This window comes from Mustela lutreola, chromosome 2, assembly GCF_030435805.1.
Source record: "Mustela lutreola isolate mMusLut2 chromosome 2, mMusLut2.pri, whole genome shotgun sequence".
Taxonomy (NCBI): Eukaryota; Metazoa; Chordata; class Mammalia; order Carnivora; family Mustelidae; genus Mustela; species Mustela lutreola.
The window spans coordinates 60443154-60462455 of NC_081291.1; the positions used below are offsets into that span (position 1 = coordinate 60443154).

Consider the following 19302-nt stretch of genomic DNA (forward strand, 5'->3'; position numbering starts at 1 on the left):
AAGGAAGAAAAACTCCTTTTCTCACAGAATTCTTGAATGAAAAATCAGAGAAGGCCAACTTTAGTCATGCAGGTTGAGTTGTCTGCAGGAGAAGGGGTTCTGTCATCAGAGCAAGACAGACAAAAAGGACTGAAGTCAGACAGTTGTGGTTGGCACGGCAGGCAGGTCCTGTGAGGCCTGACTCCATAGGGACTGATGTGTCCGTGGGGCTACTGATGGTGAGCCCAAGGAGGCCAGCTAGGGTTGGCCCAAGGCAGACACACTTGAGCTTCCCATTGATACCAGCAACAGGCAGGGGTCAGACAGGAGGTCATGTCTCAGAGGAGAGTGTTCCCTGTTTGGAGGTAGCAATAAGCATCACAATGACTAAGATTGTTCACTGCTGCCCAGATGTCAACCATCCCCTTCCCTCTGCTCCTGCTTCTTGCCAGCCACCTTTTATTTTTCACATTGTATCAAACAAGATGCCTCTTGTATTCTCTCCCATGGAATCCACCTACTCATAGAAGTAGTGAACAAAGTGGATTTGCTGGAGATTTGATATGAGAGACAGAGAAGAGGGTTACATGGCATATCCCACAGGAAACAACTAAAAACATCCTTTGGGGCTACACTGTCCAATATGGCAGCTGCTAGTCACATGCAGCTATTAAATTAATTAAATTGGATTTTAATTAAAAATTGAATTCCTCAGTCCCACTAGCTAGCTTTCAGGTCCCCAGGACAGGAACTATACGTGGCCGATAGCCATTGTATTGGACTGTATCCACCACTGAACAACATTCTGGAGGGCAGTCCTGCTTTAGACGTTTCTGAGATTCATCACTTCTTGATTTGGCAGCTCTGGGGCTGGCCCCCCAGGACCCCTTCAGGATGGATCCAGGCTCTCTGCCTATCCTCCCCACTTCCCTGATTCCTTTTTCCACAACCTTCCCCTTTCCTTAACAGAAACACTTAATCTCAGACTTCCAAACATATCATGGGGCTCAGGATCTATTCTCCTTAGTCAGTGAAGGTTTTAAATGAAACCATGGGAATCTGTGTTTGTTACACCTCTAAAGGGCCCTGTAGTTTATATAGACTTCTTCTGAGAACTCAGAAGGTACAAGATCTTCTATATAATCTTCTAAAACTGTCTGTAGTGAGAGAGTGGGTTTTGTACCCATTCAGATTGGAATTAGATTTAGGCTAACTGTACCTGCTCCTATGATGGATATTCCTTGGGTGCCCATTGTGTACCAGGTGTGGGGCTAGACAAGTCCGGTCAATGTCGGGTTGAATCCAGGCCCGTGGTGAAGCCAGGGGCTGGGAGTAAGGGGAGGGTCATAATGCTGGTAATGCCAACTGACCTGGCCTCCCCAGGTGCAGGCTGTGCGGCTGATCGCAGAAGGCAAAGCCCCAAGACTCCCTCAGCCTGAGGAAGGAGCCACCTATGAGGGCATTCAGAAGAAGGAAACAGCCAAGGTGAGTGCAGGGCCCTGCCCACCCTGAGCTTGCCAGTGCATGGTCTGGGATGCAGAGGGTGTTCGGTGAAGCTGGGGTTCAGACTGAATGGCCAAGTTGTAATTGCTTAAGGCCTGGAAAGAGATCAGCCAAAGCAGGAAACACATGAGGAAAGCTCATGTGGCACCTGGACAGGCAGGGAGCAGGGTGTGTTCTGGGTTCTTCTCTGTTCCTCTTAGGGAAGAATGGGCAGGCAGGGACACCAGGGAAAAGAGCTGGGGTGGGGCAGTGTGTAAAAAATCAGCCATAGGGCTGGAAGTCTCTAAGATGGGGTATGAGAGGTAATTCAGTTTCTTGGAGCTATTACAGCCTTGGGGGTGTGGGGGAGACCTATGGGTTGTACTTTTGCTCAGGCCTTATGGGGTGCATAGGGATCTGTGTGAGCCCTGCAGGTGAGGAGAAGCTGTCAGGGGTGGGAGGATGCCTGTGGGATGAGATTGCACTTTGTGCTGGGGAGGCTGTTTAAGGCTGTGGCCATCTTAAGAGAATGCTATCTTTCCTAGTCATTCCGAAATTTACACAACTAGTGAAAGACTGGTGTCAGAGAACACCCAGAACTGGGAGAGGCCTGTCCCAGCTCAGGGGCTCAGACCCAAATGTCCAACAGGAAGCCAGACTTCCCACTTTCCTCCCCAGACCTCCACCTAGTTAAGGTCATCAAAGCACAGGTGGGGTAGGAGGTGGCCTGGAGTTGAGGGGTTGGGGGAGGATGGGGGAATGGCAGGGTATGACCAAGGAGTACAGAAGAGACTGGCTGAGCACACACATCTTGCCCCATAGATCAACTGGGAGCAGCCAGCAGAGGCCATTCATAACTGGATCCGAGGGAATGACAAGGTGCCAGGTGCCTGGACAGAGGCCTGTGGGCAGGTATGTTTGTGCATGGCTGGGATTGGGCTAGATGAACTGGTGTGCCCTGCTGGCTGCAAAACTATCAAAATACGTTTGAACTGGTTGGCAAATAAACTGCCCTGAACCCCAGCCCCACCCAAGTGCCCTCAGTCACCTCAGCCGCCCTCCCCCCAGAACCATGAGACCTGTCCACCATCTGGTGGCTGAAGGATAAAGGTCCAGCGCAGCTTAAGGCCTCCAGGGTCCTATAGCAACTCTAAGCTCAAGCTGTATTGCTTGTAAAATATTCTGACTCCCACCATGGGATCAAAGGGATCCCAAGTCCAGCTCCGACTTTGACTTGGCCCCAGTGGGGAAGGGCAGCCTGCTTAGTTAGGCCAGGGATTCAGCAGCAGGCATTCTTCACATGCTGAAGATAGTGAGCTCTAGGGCTCACAGGCTCTCGAGAGGCGTTGAGAGGTATTGTCATGATTGTAAGCCGGAACCTTTGTCTGTTCCCCACAGGGCAGTCCTGTCCTCCACAAAGCCTCGGACTATCCAAACCCCTGACTGCTGCCCAGCAGCCCAGCCTTTTTCCAGGAGTCTGTCTCCTGCCCTCATCACCACAAGATTCTTTGCAAAGTGACCAGAGCTTGGTGGCATCCCCAGGGCACTCTGTGATGCCTTGAGCAGATTTCTCCTGATGCCTGTCCACCTGAGGACTGAGGCCAAGGGATAATATATAGGGACTAAGGGGCATCCAGGGCTTGAGAGCTCCCTGAGGCCTCCAAGCCTCCTCCAGATCTTGTTAGTGCCCCTAGAGGGAGAATCCTTGGGGTTGCACGTCTTGTCATGTGGCTGCCCTGGCCCCCTCCTTTCTCTCCTTGGCCCCACCCAGCCCCTCTTCATCCCCTTAACCCCACTCAGACTAGCCTGGGTTGCCAGCAATGGGAACCTCTTTCATCCACCATCTTCTGGTTTTCCTGTCCTCCACAGAAGCTGACTTTCTTCAACTCAACACTAAACACTACAGGTTTGGTGCCTGAGGGAGAAAATTTGCCCATCCCAGGAGCCCATCGGCCGGGGATAGTTACCAAAGCGGGACTCCTCCTTTTTGGGAATGATGACAGAATGGTAATGGTGCTGCTTTCAGTCACATGTCTGTACTGTAGGCTCCCGGGGCTCAGGTCTGGCAGTTAAACCCCAGGCTGCTCTAGAGAAAATGGGAAAATGAGACTGCAGACTCCAGGAGTCTGCAAGAAAACACAATGCTTGTACTTCCCTGTCCTGGGAAGTCTGGCCCCTTCCTTGTTTTTCCTGACCAGGCTCCTCAGCCAGAGGGTACTGGAGCCCTATGAGGGTATTGGAATCGGAGAGGCCCTGTCCCGGGGGCCCTGAACTTGGAGCCTCCTTTTAGTTCAGCAGAATATCCAGGTACCATTGGGTGTGGTCACTCTGTGCCTCAGTTTCCTTCTTTCTGAACAGGGACATCACAGGGAAGAACCCTTGGAGCCATACTGGGCACACTACATATCCAGACTCATGTTAGCAGACTCTGCAACTCTGAGTAACAGCTAATATTGATGGAGTGCCTTCTGTGTGCTGGGGCGCTATTTTAAAACAATTTATATCAATTAAATTTTATTTTCCCAACAACTGTATGAGATAGGCATTATACTCATTTAACAGAAGAGAAAACTGAAACAAAGAGGTTTAAATAACCCTCCTAACATCACCAAGTGAGTTTGTGGCAGAGCTGGGATTCAAGCCCTAAAATTCTGGCTCCAAAGCCTACCTCTTGGCCTCTAATAGTTATTCTCTTCAGTGGTTGGGTAGGTCTGGACCTTGATATACTGGAAACAGAGAAGGGTTACAGGCGGGGGTCTCCAAGCATTTTGGGGATTTCAACAAACCCTGTGGATGTTGAACCATTGGCTGCCTTGGTGTGTAGGCAGCTTTGCCGGGGATTAGTGTGAGCCACTCTGGGTACCTACCCTACTGTGCCCTGCCATTGGAGGGCCTGAGGCTGCCCTCAGTGTCTGCGATTTATGGTGATGGGGTGTTTTAAGTATTCTTGCTTGATACATGCAGTTGAAAGGTGCTATCCATCTTGGGTCAAGTTCCCTGGAAGCAGCATCTGAGACAGGAGTTCTTGTGTACCTGGTTTATTGATGGAAAATCCCACATAACCTAGGGCTAGGCTGGGACATCGGACAATGCTAAGCATAGATACAAGGGTTCTGGAGTCTTCCAGCCCTTATTTCATCCCAAGCTCTGCAGTGTGAATTGCATCTGCTGCATGCTCACATCACTAAGTGCTCAGTTTCTGCTGCCCCTGGGGAAGGGGATTGGCAGTAAGGCATAGCCCCTGGTCTTTTGTGTGTGGCTGTGTTTATCTAGCAACAGCCATGGAGGAGGAAGGTGCAGATGTAGGCTGCTAATGGCACACTCATGCAGCAGCTAGAGGATGGGGACACCATCCAAGAGGAGCTCTGGATGGGGGGTACCAATTGCACCTTCCTTGATGTCCACAGGGACAGCAAAGCAAAGGAAGCAGCCTTGGAAGAGACCCTTGGTTGAAGCATCTTTCAGAAACTTCTAGCTGGGTCTGGCTGGGCTTTAGCTCACTGAAAGCTCCAGAATATCTCCAAAAGGCAAAAGGGTGGAGATCAGGCAGGGAACTTGGCTCCAGTTATGTCAGGATGTATATAGAGTCTGCCATTCCTATAAACCACTCTTGTCAAACACAAATGTCCTTGTCTGCTCCTCTTCCCACCTCTAGACCCCAGGGGACATCTGATGACCTCCACCAGATGTTTCCCTGGGGTTTCTGGGAGCTGGTCTATTAGGTGATTAGTTGTTTTTTTGGTTGACTTTCAAAGTCGTGCTTGAATTATTTTTGTCTAATAAGTAGAAATTTTTATTGAAATGATAAAATCATTAAACTTAAAAAGAAGTGAGAGCTTGGTTGGGGTAGGTGACCAGGAGAAGTGAGCTCTACCATTCCCTCCGTGTCCATAGAATAGCCAGCATGCCCACTCTGAATGTCTCTCTTCCTCATTAATCTTGTGCCTTTCTCATGGTGAGGGTTAGAGAAGTGTGTGGGGTGCCCAACACAGTACTGCATATGGAACTGCTCTTCACCCTGAGAGGAGGCCAACCTTGGGTGCTGTGAAGCCTTCTTTTTGCAGCTGCTGGTGAAGAACATCCAGCTAGAGGATGGCAAGATGATCCCAGCCTCCCACTTCTTCAACAGAGCAGACAGCAGTGCCCTTGAGCTGACCGAGGAAGAGCTGGTCATAGCAGAGGCTGTGAGGGTAAGAGATCCCTTCAGGGATTTTTGTCTGGTTGTGCAGGTTGTGCACTGCACATGTGTTTTTTTGACTCATACTCCATGGAGTTGGGTGTGCACACCCTTTGTGGATATATGTGCTGACCCCAGGCACATTGTTGGTTCTGTCCTGTCTTGAAGCTTTCTGATGTCCCCTTGCTCTCTTCCTTTGTCACTGGGGCACTGGGATTTGGCTGGCTGGGTCTGACTTTTCTAACACTCCTTGTCAGTGGTGGACAAATGAAGCAATAAGCCCCTGGAATAGATGACAAAGGCAGGTTCCAAGTCCATAGCCCTTTGACAAGAATGTGTGCAGTGTAACCTTCCAGAAAAGCTCCCTGAGGGGGAGTATCTTGTACTGTGACCAGCATGGGCATCATAGTCAGGCAGACCTGTACTCTAATCCAGCTGCCTTTCATGATGCCAGAAAGCACTTCCCTCTCCAAGACTCAGTCCCTTCCACTACAAGTCGAATCAGAGGTCACTTCCCAGAGTTGTTCCTGGTCCCTCCTGCTCCCCCCACTCATTTCCCTCTCCTTGGGAGGCAGGGTATTGACGGCATTTAGTCTTATTAAATGGAAGGCATTAGATGAATTTCCACTCATTCACTCATTCAGTCATGTACTCAGTGACTTGTTTAAGAAATACATGAGCTCCTATCAAATGCCAGGTGCTAAATCAGACACCAGGAATATGACAATAAGCAGTGTCCCTGTTGTCAGGAAGTGTCCTTTTTCATGGGGAAGAGAACCAATGAACACCCATACATGAATAAGATAATTTCAGACAAAGAGAAGTGCCAGGAGCAAAATAATAGGGTGATGGAGACAAGATCCTTGGTGGGGGGAGGGGAAGGATGACTTTAGAAGAAATAATCGAGGCAGGCCCCCCTGGGCAGGAGGAGAAGAGGTGTGCCCTGAGAGCTGAGTGGAGAGAGTTTGGGGGAAAGGAAGGCTGTGGTGAGTGAAGGTGGGTCAGTTGGCAGCCACAATGGTGACTGTGGGTGTTAATGACAAGTGCAGGGGACAGGACCCAGCAAGGGAGGGACATTAAGAGCTGGTGCTGCTCCAGAGGCCACTGAGCATCTTGGTAGTGGTAGAAAGCTAAACATTCTGAATGTCTGTAAAGAAAGAAAAAGAAAGAAAGGAAGAGAGAGAAAGAAAGAAAGAAAGAAAGGAAGGAAGGAAGGAAGGAAGAAAAAAGAAGGGAAAAAAGAAGCCTATTCACTCAAAAATATTCTTAGGACCACTGCTCTGGCCCCAGCCCTGTGCATGCTGGGGATTCTGGGGCCAGCTGGACAAACTGGCCTGCAGCTTCGAGTTGAGTGGCACTTGGGGTGAGCTAAGGTTGTGTTAAACCTGAGTCAAAAACTGCTGCAATTGTGTCCTTCATCTGTGCACTAGGAAGAATAAACCCCATGCCTGTGGGTGTTGTGAGTGGTCGAGGAGAGAACACAGATGGAGAGGGTCCATTCAGTCAGCACCTATGAGGACCTCAACAAATGTTGACAAGGGGCCTAGTGGTTGTCAGGAGAAGCACATACTTGCACAGTGTGCACCCATGTCATGTTCTAGACACTTCAGGAATGGTAGTGTGTTTAATTACTGTAACAACTCCATGAAGTAGGTGCTATTATTACCTTCATTTCCCAGCTGAGGAGCCTGAGACCCGAGGCGGGGTCACAGCAGATGAGGGCTGGCCTGGGCTTGGAGCCCAGCTGGTGGGGCTGGAGTCCTGGCTTCCACTGCTGTGTGGCTTGCCACATGGCCTCTGTCATCCTTAGCATTGATATCATGACACCTGTTGGTCACAGTTGGGCTAGCCCTTTCACAATGCCTGGTCTGGAGGTAACTGGGGTGGAGGGGAGATGGCCGGGAACGAGAGGCCAGTGTGGCGTGGCTGTGGCCCTGTGTGGCCACCAGGATGGTGTTGATGAAAAGAGCTCATCCTTGCAGCTGCAGCAGGTGTCAGTTGTGTTCAGCAGACCTCACCAAATGCACACTGTGGGCTGGGGCAGGCCTTTGGCAAAAAGCCCAACCTCACACCCTCCTGAACCAAGCCTGTGCAGAGCACTGCCAATGGCACAAATGCCACATTTGCTGAGCTCCTTCTGTACACCAAATGCTCTGTCTGCCTCAGGCAAGACATCCCCCACAGCCGTTGTCAGCTCCTTGCACAGATGAGGAAATAGGCACTGAAAGGCTATCTGCATCTCCATGGCTTGTCAGGAGCCAAGCTGGGGTCTGAGTGAGGCAATGTGGCTTTGGGGTGCGCTGCCTCTCAGAGCTTCCACATGCATCTGATAAGGGCCAGTGCATTTTGTAGGTACCATAGGGTGGTATGCCCACATACCATCAGGTGACCCACGGACCCAGGCCACTTGAGTCTGAAGAGGGCCTTTGCCAGCACAGCAGTCAGTGAAGATTTCAGGGAAGAAGTGACACAATAGTTGGCCTTAGAGGCTTCCCAGGATTTAAACATGAGCTGGGGTTCAGAGAAGGGCATCACTGGTAGGCAAAGGCTCGGATGGAGGCCTTAGGGCAGGCAGTAATCAAGTGGGGATAGGGAGTGGCTCAGCATGGGTGCTGATGGTCACAATGAGTATGGGAAGGGCAAATCACAACACCTTTCCAAGAATGAAAGAGAAAGCCAAGGAGAGGCTGGGTTAAGGGTGCTGGTCCTAATTGGACCTACCCACTTCCATCTGGGTCAGTGATCAGCCAGGCCTGAAATTTAGACAGAGGGTGAGGCATCTTCTCCTGTCCTGAGAAGCCCAACTGGGAACCCAGCCAGAGAACAGCTATCCCAGCCTGACCTACTGGATGGTTTTCTTAGAATTCTGGATGGTGTTACCCACTGGCACTGCCCTTTCCATGCTCATCCATGGGGCTGGCTGGTGGGCACTGCTGCCCTCTGCAGGTCCCGGGCCAGAGGAACATAGAACCAGCTAGCCTATTAGTGATGACAAGACCCAGCCCTCCTGAGCCCCATCAGTGTGCCTCATTTTTATCCTCAAAACCAACCCCATACTTTGCTTTCCCTTCCACACTGCAACATACCCAAACACCAATGTCACTCTGGGGACCTCACTAGGGTGACAGCATCCAGGGGAGGCTGGGCTTGAAGTGGGCTTGAGAGTAGCTGGTCCACAGCCATATCCTGAGCTCTGCATGTCTGGTCTTCCTGCTGCCCATGAACTGGTATGGGTATCCCAGAGAGGTTGGGATCAAGGTGAGATGCTCAAGAGGACAGTAGTTTAGCTCCTTGGGCTTCTACTTCCCCAAGGAGGCAGTTGCTCCATTACCGTCAGGCTCCTGAGAGCAGCAGCACTTTGGAATGGACAGAGAGCCCAGCCTGGCAATAGGTAGTCCGAATGCATATCAGGGTCTGCTCTCACCTGGAAGGTGCCTGCTCTCAGGTCCCCTGGGAGCCCTTTCTCATTGCACCTGTTTTTTAGAGTGCCTGGAAACGGATTCTCCCCAATGTCCTGGAGGTGGAAGACTCCACTGATTTCTTCAAGTCAGGGGCTGCATCAGTCGACGTTGTGAGGTAAGGCCAGGAGTGGAGGGGTGCGTTCCCAGGTGTCTGTGGTTGTGTCACAAACCACACTAAAACTGAGTGGCAGGGAACAACCACCATTTGTTATGTCTGTGGATCAGGGATCCAGAAAGGACCCATATGTGTAGGCCTTGAGGGATCACCTTGAATGGTGGTGGGTCGGTGAATTGGCAGGATCTGGAAGAGCGAGGCAGGGGTATCCTCCTCCAAGGTGGCTTTTCACTGCCATGCCTGGCCATTGGGCCTGGAGGGCTGGCACCTGCTGAGGTGGCACCACCGACTAGGGACCTGTGTGTTGCAGCCTCAGAGTGGCTGCTTTGGGAGTTGGTGTCATTGTAGGTGGTGGCTTGTGGCTCTGAGTGCACTGATGCCAGCAAACAAGGCAGATGCAGACCAGGCCTGAATGGTCACATGTCATCACTGCCACTGACCTGATTGTTCTCAGTGGTCACAAGCTGCCCAGATTTGATGGCAAGAGCTGGAGCACTGAGACCCAGCCCTCAATGGGAGGAAGGTCAAACAATGTGCAGCCCCACCTTAAAACTGCCACAAGCTCCAATATTCACAGTGAAAGCCAAGGTGTTGGGGAAAGGGAATCGGCAGTTAGGGGTCACCATAGACTAGGTTACCCATTCTTCAACTTCATATGGACCATCTTGTTTTCCATTTAACAGTGGTAAGTTCTAATTTGTATAAAGGGAAGGATGTGGGATATAGTAGAACTTCTTTTCTTCAAGCAACTGTAACTTAGTTTAGTCTGGTTTAGACAAAAAAGAACAATAGTCAAAAGTACCATGATAGTTTCTTTAGGCATGGCTGATCACCTCAAAGACTCAAATTAAGTCCTTAGCATTGTCACTGCCTGTTGCTTCATTTTGGGGTAGGATTTCTCTTCATAGTGACAAGATGGCTGCACAGTAGCTCTGTTCTAGTTTCTTGTGTTATCAGCATTTCCAGTTAAAAGGTGGTAGGTCTCTGGCAGTTTCCACACAAGTCCTAGACTTGAATTTGACTGATTCTGATGGAGTCATGTGCCCCAGTAAGAAACAGTTGCTGGCCAGGAGGAGGCATGCTCTGACTGGCCAGGGCTGGGTCATGTGTCCTCCTCTGGAGCCAAGGACTGAGAGGACTACATTCAACCCACATCTCTAGAAAGAGAGGAGAAATTTGTTCTCTTGGAAAGTGTCAGTGCTGGGGGAAAGTGGGTGTTGTGAAGGCAGAACCAAAGATGTGTACCACACATGTGGAGAGGTTTCTTATGCTTCAGGAAGGTGCAAAGGAAATTCTGTGGAGCTCGCTTAAGTAGAGAAAAATTCATGTGTGAAATTAAGGAAGTATGTGCTCTTGATAGGGTGTGCAGAAGACTGTTAGAGAAACACTCAGCTGAGCTCCGTATTTGGGTTCCTTCAGTAGATCTGTAGAGTGGACAGTACCAAACAGAGGAGTGCACTGATGAGGAAAAGAGATCCAGGGTGAACTAAGATGTGTGAAATACAGTCCCCCATGAATGCAAAGGAAGACTTACATGTTTCCAAGAACTTTGGGGGTAAAAAAAAACCAAGGAGAGGCTTACACTTCTGCTCTGGGGTGAGCTAAGAGTGCAGCTTCTGTCTGACCAAATTAAAAAGTCTACCTGAGACTGAACTGAGTCATCCTGGTAGCAGGCCTCTCTCCTTTATTTTAATGATATTATAATAAAAAGCTTCGTGTAAATAGTAGTTTGAGGAGGAATTCCATGCTATGCACCTGGAGGAGATTCTGGGGAAGATCTTAAAAGGGGTTGGTTCAGAAAAGCAACTATGATCATGAGAATGGGGATATGTATTGTATCAGTTTTTGCTGTGTAACAAAGCACCTCAAACATAATAGCTGAAAACACCACCATTTTTAAAGCTCACAGTTCTGTGGGTCAGCAGTCTGAACTGGGTTCACTTGATCGAGGCCAGACTGATGTCAGCTGGGGGCTCATTGGTCTAGGATGGATCCTTCAGAGGGCCACTACAGTGCAGACCTGTTCCTATGATGGTGAGAAGATCCTAGGAGGCAGAAGGTCCACATGAGCACATCATATCTCATCATATCTACTGCATTTATTGGCCAAAGCAAGTCGTGGGGTTAGCCCAGCTTCAAGGAGGAAGGAAATGGACACCACGTCCTAATGGCAGGTGCTCTAAAGGCTGGGACTACAGAAAAGGTGGAGCATTGTAGCCAGTTTTAGAACCTACCACATATATAAAAAGGCCCGAACTGGGCCTGTGTGCTTGGAAGCCTCGGACACTACAGTTCTCTTGTAACTCATTCTGATTTATGTATGTGGTCAGTATGAAGAATAAAATCAATTTTTTAAAAAATAATGCTCAGAAGAAGAATTTAAGACACCTGAGAAAATGATGTCCTGAGGACAAGCCAGAGCTGCCTAGAGCTTTTGAGCTGAGGTGTATTGTAGGATGCAGATAAAACTGATTCATTTTTGTTTTGTGAATACTTAAGAACATAGATCCTTTTGTTTCGATTATGGTAAATACACATATGAGATCTACCTTCTTAACAAATTTTTAAGTGTATATTCCAGTATTGTTAACTGTAAGTACAACGGTGTACAACAGATATCCAGAACGTTTTTTTATTTTTCATGACTGAAATTTTATACCCATTAAAGAGCAACTCCCTATTTCTCTCTCTCTGCCCAGCCCCTGGCAACCATCATTCTACTTTCTACTTCTATGAGTTTGATTCCTTGACATACATTATATGAGTGGAACCATTCAGTATTTGTCCCTCTTTAGCTGGCTTATTTCATAGCATAAAGACTGAATAATATAACACTATATACTTACACCACTTTTTCCTTATCTATTCATGTGTTGGCAGATCTTTAGATTGTTTCTGCCTTTGGCTCTTTTAAATAACAGATACGGGATTGCGCTTGAGATCCTGATTTAAATTCTTTTGGATAAATACCCCAAAATGGGATTTATAGTAGTTAGGTAGAACTACCTACCATAAGTAGATAGAACTACTTATTGTAGTTCTAACTTATATTTGTATAAGTAATCTCTACACCCAGTGTGGGGTTTGAACTCATAAGCCGGAGATCAAGAGTCATATGCTCCTCCAACCGAGTAATCCAGATGTCCTTGGTAGTTCTGTTTTTAATGTTTTCGGCAGTATCAGCACTGCTGTCCATTCCATAGTAGTGGCACCACTTTACGCTCCTACCATCAGTGGACAAGGGTTCAAATTTCTCTTGAGCACTTAAAAAAACACCATCCTCATACTTGTGGGGTGATATCTCATTGTGGTTTTGACTTTCATGTCGCTAATTATTGGTAATATTGAGGATCTTTTCATATACCTTTTGGTCATTTGTATGTGTCTTTGGGGAAATGTCTATTTAAGTCTTTTGCCCATCTTAAATTGAACTATTTGGAGGGGTTGTGGTTGAATTGTAAGCGTTCCTTACATATTTTGGATATTAACCCCTTACATATATTGTTTGCAAATATTTTCTCCCTTCCTATAGGTTGCCTTATCACTCTATTGATTGTTTCCTTTGTTGAGCAGAAGTTTTTATTTAATACAGTTCTACTTGTCTGTTTTTGCTTTTGTTGCCATGATTTTGATGTAATATCCAAGAAATCATCACTAAAACCAATTTTATGAAAAATTTCCCTATATTTTCTTCTAGGAGTTTTGTAATTTCAGGTCTTTGATTAGTTTTTAATCCATTTTGAGTTGATTTTTAAATATGGCAAAAGATAAGGGCCCAAATTCAATCTCTTGCATTTAGATATCCAATTTCCCAAACACCAGTTGTTAAAGAAATGATCTTTTCGCATTGTATATTAGCAGCACCCTTACTGAACATCAGTTACTCATCTATGGGAGAGTTTATCTCTGGACTTTCTATTCTGTTCCCTCTATATGTCCATCTTTATATCAGTACCACTTTGCTTTAATTACTATAGCTTTGTAATATATTTTGAAACTAGAAAGTATGATGCCCCAGAAAAATTAGAAAGAGAGCTTTATTCTTCTTTTCAAGATTGTTTTGTTTATTCAGAGTCCTTTGTGGTTCCATATGAATTTCAGAATTGTTTTTGTCCATTTCTATAAAAAATAAGATTGAGATTTCGATAAATATTTCATTGAATCTGTAACTAGGTTTGGGTGGTATGATTATTTTAACAATATTCAAATCCATGACCTTGGGATATCTTTCCATTTATTTGTGTCTTCCACACTTTCTTTCAGTATTTTGTAGTTTTCAGTATACAGGTGTTTCATCTCCTTGATAGAGTTTTTCCTAAGTATTTTATTATTTTTGATGTTAGTAAGTAGGATTATTTTCTTAATCTCCTTTTTAGATTGCTAATTTTTAGTGTATAGAAATGCAACTGATTCTTGTATGTTTATTTTGTTTTCTGAAACTTTACTGAATTAGTTTATTAGTTCTAACAATATTTTGGTGAAATTTGTAGAGCTTTCTATGTAGAAGAGTATGCCATCTACAGAGGTCATTTTACTTCTTCCGTTCTAATTCTGATGCCTCTTATTCTTTATTTTCTTTCTTCCTCCCATCTAATTGATCTTTCTAGAATTTCCATTACTATGTTGAATGAAAGTGGCTGGAATGGGCATCCTTGTCTTTTTCCCAAGGGAAAGCTTTCAGTCTTTCACTATTATGATGTTAGGTATGGGCTTTCACATCTGGGCTTTAAAATATTAAGGTGTAAGGTAATTTTCTTCTTTTCCCGAGTTTGTTGACTATTTTTATTATGAAAAAATGTTGAATCTTGTCAAATGTTTTTCCTGCACCTATTGAGATAATCATGTGATTTTTATATTCCATGCTGTTAATGATGCGGTGTCACATTTATTGATTTGTGGGTGTCAAACCATCCTTGCATCCCAGGGATGAATCCCACATGGTCATGGTGTATGATCCTTAATGTGCCATTAAGTTTGGTTTGCCAGTTTTTAAAAATAATTTTTGCATTTATATTTATCAGGGATATTAGCTTGTAATCTTCTTTTCTTGTGTCCTTATCTAGCTTAGGTATCAAAGCAATTTTATCCTCATAAAATGCATTTGAGAATATTCCCTCCTTTTCAGTTTTTTTGGGAGAGTTTGAGAGGCATTGACATTAGTTCTTCCTTAAATGTTTGGTAGAATTCACCAGGGAAACCATCTGGTCCCGGGCTTTTCTTTTCTGGGAAGTTTTTGATTATTGACTCACTCTTCTTACTCATTATTGGTCTGTTCAGATTTTCAATTTCTTTTTAAAAAAGATTTTATTTATTTATTTGGGAGAGAGAGAGGGAGAGAGAGAGAGAATGAGAGAATGAGTGGGAGGAGGGGCAGAGGGAGAAGTAGAGACTCCCTGCAGAGCTGGGAGCCCAACTCAGGACTCGATCCCCAGACCCTGGGATCATGACCTGAGTTGAAGGCAAGCACTTAACCAACTAAGCCACCCAGACACCCCAGACTTTCTACTTCTTCATGATTCAGGGTGTAGATTATGTTTCAAGGAATTTATCCATTTCCTCCAGGTAATACAATTTGTTGCTGTGTACTTGTTCATAGTAGTCTCTTATAATCATTCATGTTTGTGTGGTATCATTTATAATGTCTCCTCTTTCTTTTCTGATGTTATCAGATTCTGTTTTCTTTTTTCCTTAGTTAGCCCATCTAGAAATTTGTCAATTTTGTCTATCTTTTCAAAAATTTAGCTCTAGTTTTGTTGATCATTTCTATTGTCATCTTATTGTTACTGTTGTTTTGGTCTCTATTTTATTTATTTCTGCTCTGATCTTTGTTATTTCCTTTCTCCTGCTAACTTTGAGCTTCATCTATTTTTCTTTTTCTAGTCCCTTGTAGTGTAAAATTTGGTTGTTTATTGTATTATTTTCCCCCTTAATGTTGGCCTTTATCACCAAACTGCTTTTTCTGTGTCCCATAAGATTTAGTGTTTGTGTTTCCATTTTTGCTTGTTTCAAGACATTATTTTATAATAGCTTAAAATTTCCAAAAACCTTGTGAGGACAGTACAGAGCATTCCCATATACTCCACATTAGTCACTTTATTATTAACTTCCTATGTTAGAATGGTACATTTGTCATGATCAGTAATCCAATATTGCTAGATTATTTTTAATTAAAGTTGATCTACTTTATTCAGATTTTCTTAATTTTTGTCTAATGTCCCTTTTCTATCCTACTACCCCATTGGGATACCACATTATATTTAGTCATTAGGTCTCTTCTAAACAGTGATAGTTTCTCAGACTTGCTTTGATTTTGATGATGTTAACATTTTTTAGGAGTACTGCTCAGGTATTTTGTAGTCTGTATTCATGTCCAGCTGTAGTCCAGTTCATGAAAATGGTTATATTTTTTTCATTTTATTTAGGTCTTTTAAAATTACTTTCGCAGTACTCATAGTTCCCAGTGTGAAACTCTGTTGCCTCCTTGGTTACTTTATTGCCATTTTATTCTTCTTGATGGTATTGTAAATGGAATTGTTTTATTAATTTGTTTATTGTTAGTGTGTAGAAATGCAATGGATTTTCCTGTGTTGCTTTTGTACCCTGTTGAATTTGCTTATTAGCTCCAATAATATGTCAGGTTTTTAAAAATTACAGTATGTCAAAGTGTGTGTGTGTGTGCGTGTGTGATATTGTTGTATGTGTATGTGTATGTTCCAGTAAAACTTCATTGACAAAGTAGGCTGTCACTAACTGATCTCTGCCTTAAACCAAAAGCCTGGGTATAATGTGCTGTGATCATGCAAGAAAGAACTCAGCATATAACCCAGCAGTGCTTCATAAATGCGAAAATAAGCCTTTTTTCCCCCTCCTTCACTCATTTTTCTTGATTCATAGCTTAAAGACAATTTTATAATTTTTCCTTTATTTAATAAAAATGTAAATATTTAAGATGTGTGTTAGTATGATTGATATACACTGTGAGGTGATTATTATAGTCAAGCTAATTAACACACTCATTTCACATAGTTACTTTTACTTTTGACAGAGCATATGAGCCCTACCCTTTTAGCAAATTTCTACTGTACATTGCAATATTATTAACTATAGTCACTCGATGTACATTAGATCTCTAGAACTTATTCATCTTATATAACTGAAAGCTTGCCCCCTTGACCATAAGGTATACCACCATTGCAATTGAGAATTCCATCTGGTGACAGTGAATTTGCCTTAATGTTATTTTTGAGAGGATTTCAGCATTTATATTGATCAGGAATACTGGCTTGAGATTGTATTTTCTTTCTTTTTTTAAATTTTCTATTTTTTAAATTTCTTTTCAGTGTACCAGGATTCATTCTTTATGCAAACACCCAGTGCTCCATGCAATACATGCCCTCCATAATACCCACCACCAGGCTCACCCAACCTCCCACCCTCTCCCCTCCAAAACCCTCAGATTGTTTTTCAGAGTCCATAGTCTCTCATGCTTCATCTCCCCCTCCAATTTCCCCCAACAACCTTCTCCTCTCCAACTCCCCATGTCCTCCGTGTTATTTCGTTTTTTAGTATATGTGCTGCCAAAGCGAGCACCTCTGTGTTATTTGTTATGCTCCACAAATAAGTGAAACCATATGATAATTGACTTGCTGTGCTTAACTTATTTCACTCAGCATAATCTCTTCCAGTCCCATCCATGTTGATAAAAGCTTGAGTATTCATCCTTTCTGATGGAGGCATAATACTCCATACTGTATATGGACCACATCTTCCTTATCCATTCATCCGTTGAAGGGCATCTTGGTTCTTTCCACAGTTTGGCGACTGTGGCCATTGCTGCTATAAACATTGGGATGCAGATGGCCCTTCTTTTCACTACATCTGTATCTTTGGGGTAAATACCCAGTAGTGCAATTGCAAGGTCAAAGGCAGCTCTATTTTTAATTTCTTAAGGAATCTCCACACTGTTTTCAATGTGGCTGCACCAACTTGCATTCCCACCAACAGTGAAAGAGGGTTCCCCTTTCTCTACATCCTCTCCAACACATGTTGTTCCCTGTCTTGCTAATTTTGGCCATTCTAATTGCTGTAAGGTAGTATCTCAATGTGATTTTGATTTGAATCTCCCTGATGGCTAGTGATGATGAACATTTTTTCATGTGTCTGATAGCCATTTGTATGTCTTCATTGGAGAAGTGTCTGTTCATGTCTTCTCACCATTTGGGGGCATGATTATCTGTTTTGTGTATGTTGAGTTTGAGAAGTTCCTTATAGATCCTGGATATCAGCCTTTTGTCTGTACTGTCATTTCCGAATATCTTCTTCCATTCTGTGTGTTGCCTCTTGGTTTAGTTGACTGTTTCCTTTGCTGTGCAGAAGACTTGATCTTGATGACGTCCCAAATGTTCATTTTGTTTCCTTTGCCTTTGGAGACATATCTTGAAAGAAGTTGCTGTGGCTGATATCGAAAAGTTTACTGCCTATGTTCTCCTCTAGGATTCTGATGGATTCCTGCCTCACGTTGAGGTCTTTAACCATTTCAAGTTTATCTTTGTGTATGGTGTTAGAGAATGGTCGAGTTTTATTCTTCTACATCTAGTTGTCCAATTTTCCCAGCACCATTTATTGAAGAGACTGTCTTTTTTTCCACCTTATATTTTTTCCTTCTTTGTCAAAGATTATTTGACCATAGAGTTGAGGGTCCATATCTGGGCTCTCTACTCTGTTCCGCTGGTCTATGTGTCTGTTTTTGTGCCTGTACCATGCTGTCTTGGTGATCACAGCTTAGTAGTAAAGCTTGAAATCAGGCAACGTGTTGCCCCCAGTTTTGTTTTGTTTTGTTCTGTTTTGTTTTGTTTTTTAACATTTCCTTAGCAATTCGGGATCTCTTCTGATTCCATACAAATTTTAGCATTGTTTGCTCTAGCTCTTTGAAAAATGTCGGTGGAATTTTGATCAGAATGGCACTGAAAGTATAGATTGCTCTAGGCAGTATAGGCATTTTAACAATGTTTATTCTTTTGATCCATGAGAATGGAATGGTCTTCCATCTTTTTATGTCTTTAGTTTCTTTCATGAGTGTTCCATAGTTCCTCAAGTACAGATCCTTTACCTCTTTTGTTAGGTTTATTCCCAGGTATCTTACGGTTCTTGGTGCTATAGTAAATGGAATTGATTCTCTAATTTCCCTTTCTGTATTTTCATTGTTAGTGTATAAGAGAGTAACTGATTTCTGTATATTGACTTTGTATCCTGCCACATTACTGAATTGCTGTATGAGTTCTAGTAGTTTGGGAGTGGAGTCTTTTGGGTTTTCCATATAAAGAATTATGTCATCTGCAAAGAGAGAGGGTTTGACTTCTTCATTACCAATTTGGATACTTTTTATTTCTCTTTGTTGTCTGAATGCTGTTGCTGGGACTTCTAATACTATGTTGAACAAGAGTGGAGAGAGTGGGCATCCTTGTCATTTTCCTGATCTCAACAGGAAGGCTGCAAGCTTTTTCCCATTGAGGATGATATTTGCTGTGGATCTTTCATAGATAGATTTGATGAAGTTGAGGAATGTTCCCTCTATCCCTATACTTTGAAGCATTTTAATCAGGAACGGATGCTGGATCTTGTCAAATGCTTTTTCTGCATCAATTGAGAGGACCATGTGTTTCTTCTCTATTCTCTTATTGGTTTGTTCTATCACATTAATTGGTTTGTGAATGTTGAACCATCCTTGTAACCCAGGGATGAATCCCACCTGGTCATGGTGGATAATCTTTTTAATGTGCTGTTGGATCCTGTTGGCTAGGATCTTGTTGAGAATCTTAGCATCCATATTCATCAGGGATGTTGGTCTGAAATTCTCCTTTTTGGTGGGGTCTTTGCCTAGTTTGGGGATCAGGGTAATGCTGGCTTCATAAAAAGAGTCTGGAAGTTTTCCTTCTGCTTCAATTTTTTGAAACAGCTTCAGGAGAATAGGTGTTATTTCTTCTTTGAAAGTTTGGTAGAATTCCCCATGAAATCTGTCAGGTCCTGGGCTCTTGATTTTTGGGAGGTTTTGGATCACTGCTTCAATATTGTTACTAGATATTGGTCTA

The 19302-nt window shown here is 44.1% G+C and overlaps 1 protein-coding gene across 4 annotated transcripts in view; it reads left to right on the forward strand.

Annotated features, from left to right (window-relative positions):
* The window catches only part of ALDH1L1 (aldehyde dehydrogenase 1 family member L1), a 126749-nt gene that overhangs the window by 39131 nt on the left and 68316 nt on the right, over positions 1-19302 (forward strand). For 3 of the 4 annotated variants that reach the window (XM_059161965.1, XM_059161967.1, XM_059161968.1), the window contains exons 5-9: positions 1363-1464; positions 2284-2373; positions 3331-3468; positions 5526-5651; positions 9123-9214. In XM_059161965.1, coding sequence (XP_059017948.1) covers positions 1363-1464; positions 2284-2373; positions 3331-3468; positions 5526-5651; positions 9123-9214 — 548 coding nt within the window. The remainder of the gene's footprint in view (positions 1-1362; positions 1465-2283; positions 2374-3330; positions 3469-5525; positions 5652-9122; positions 9215-19302) is intronic. The other variant, XM_059161966.1, reaches the window with a different exon arrangement.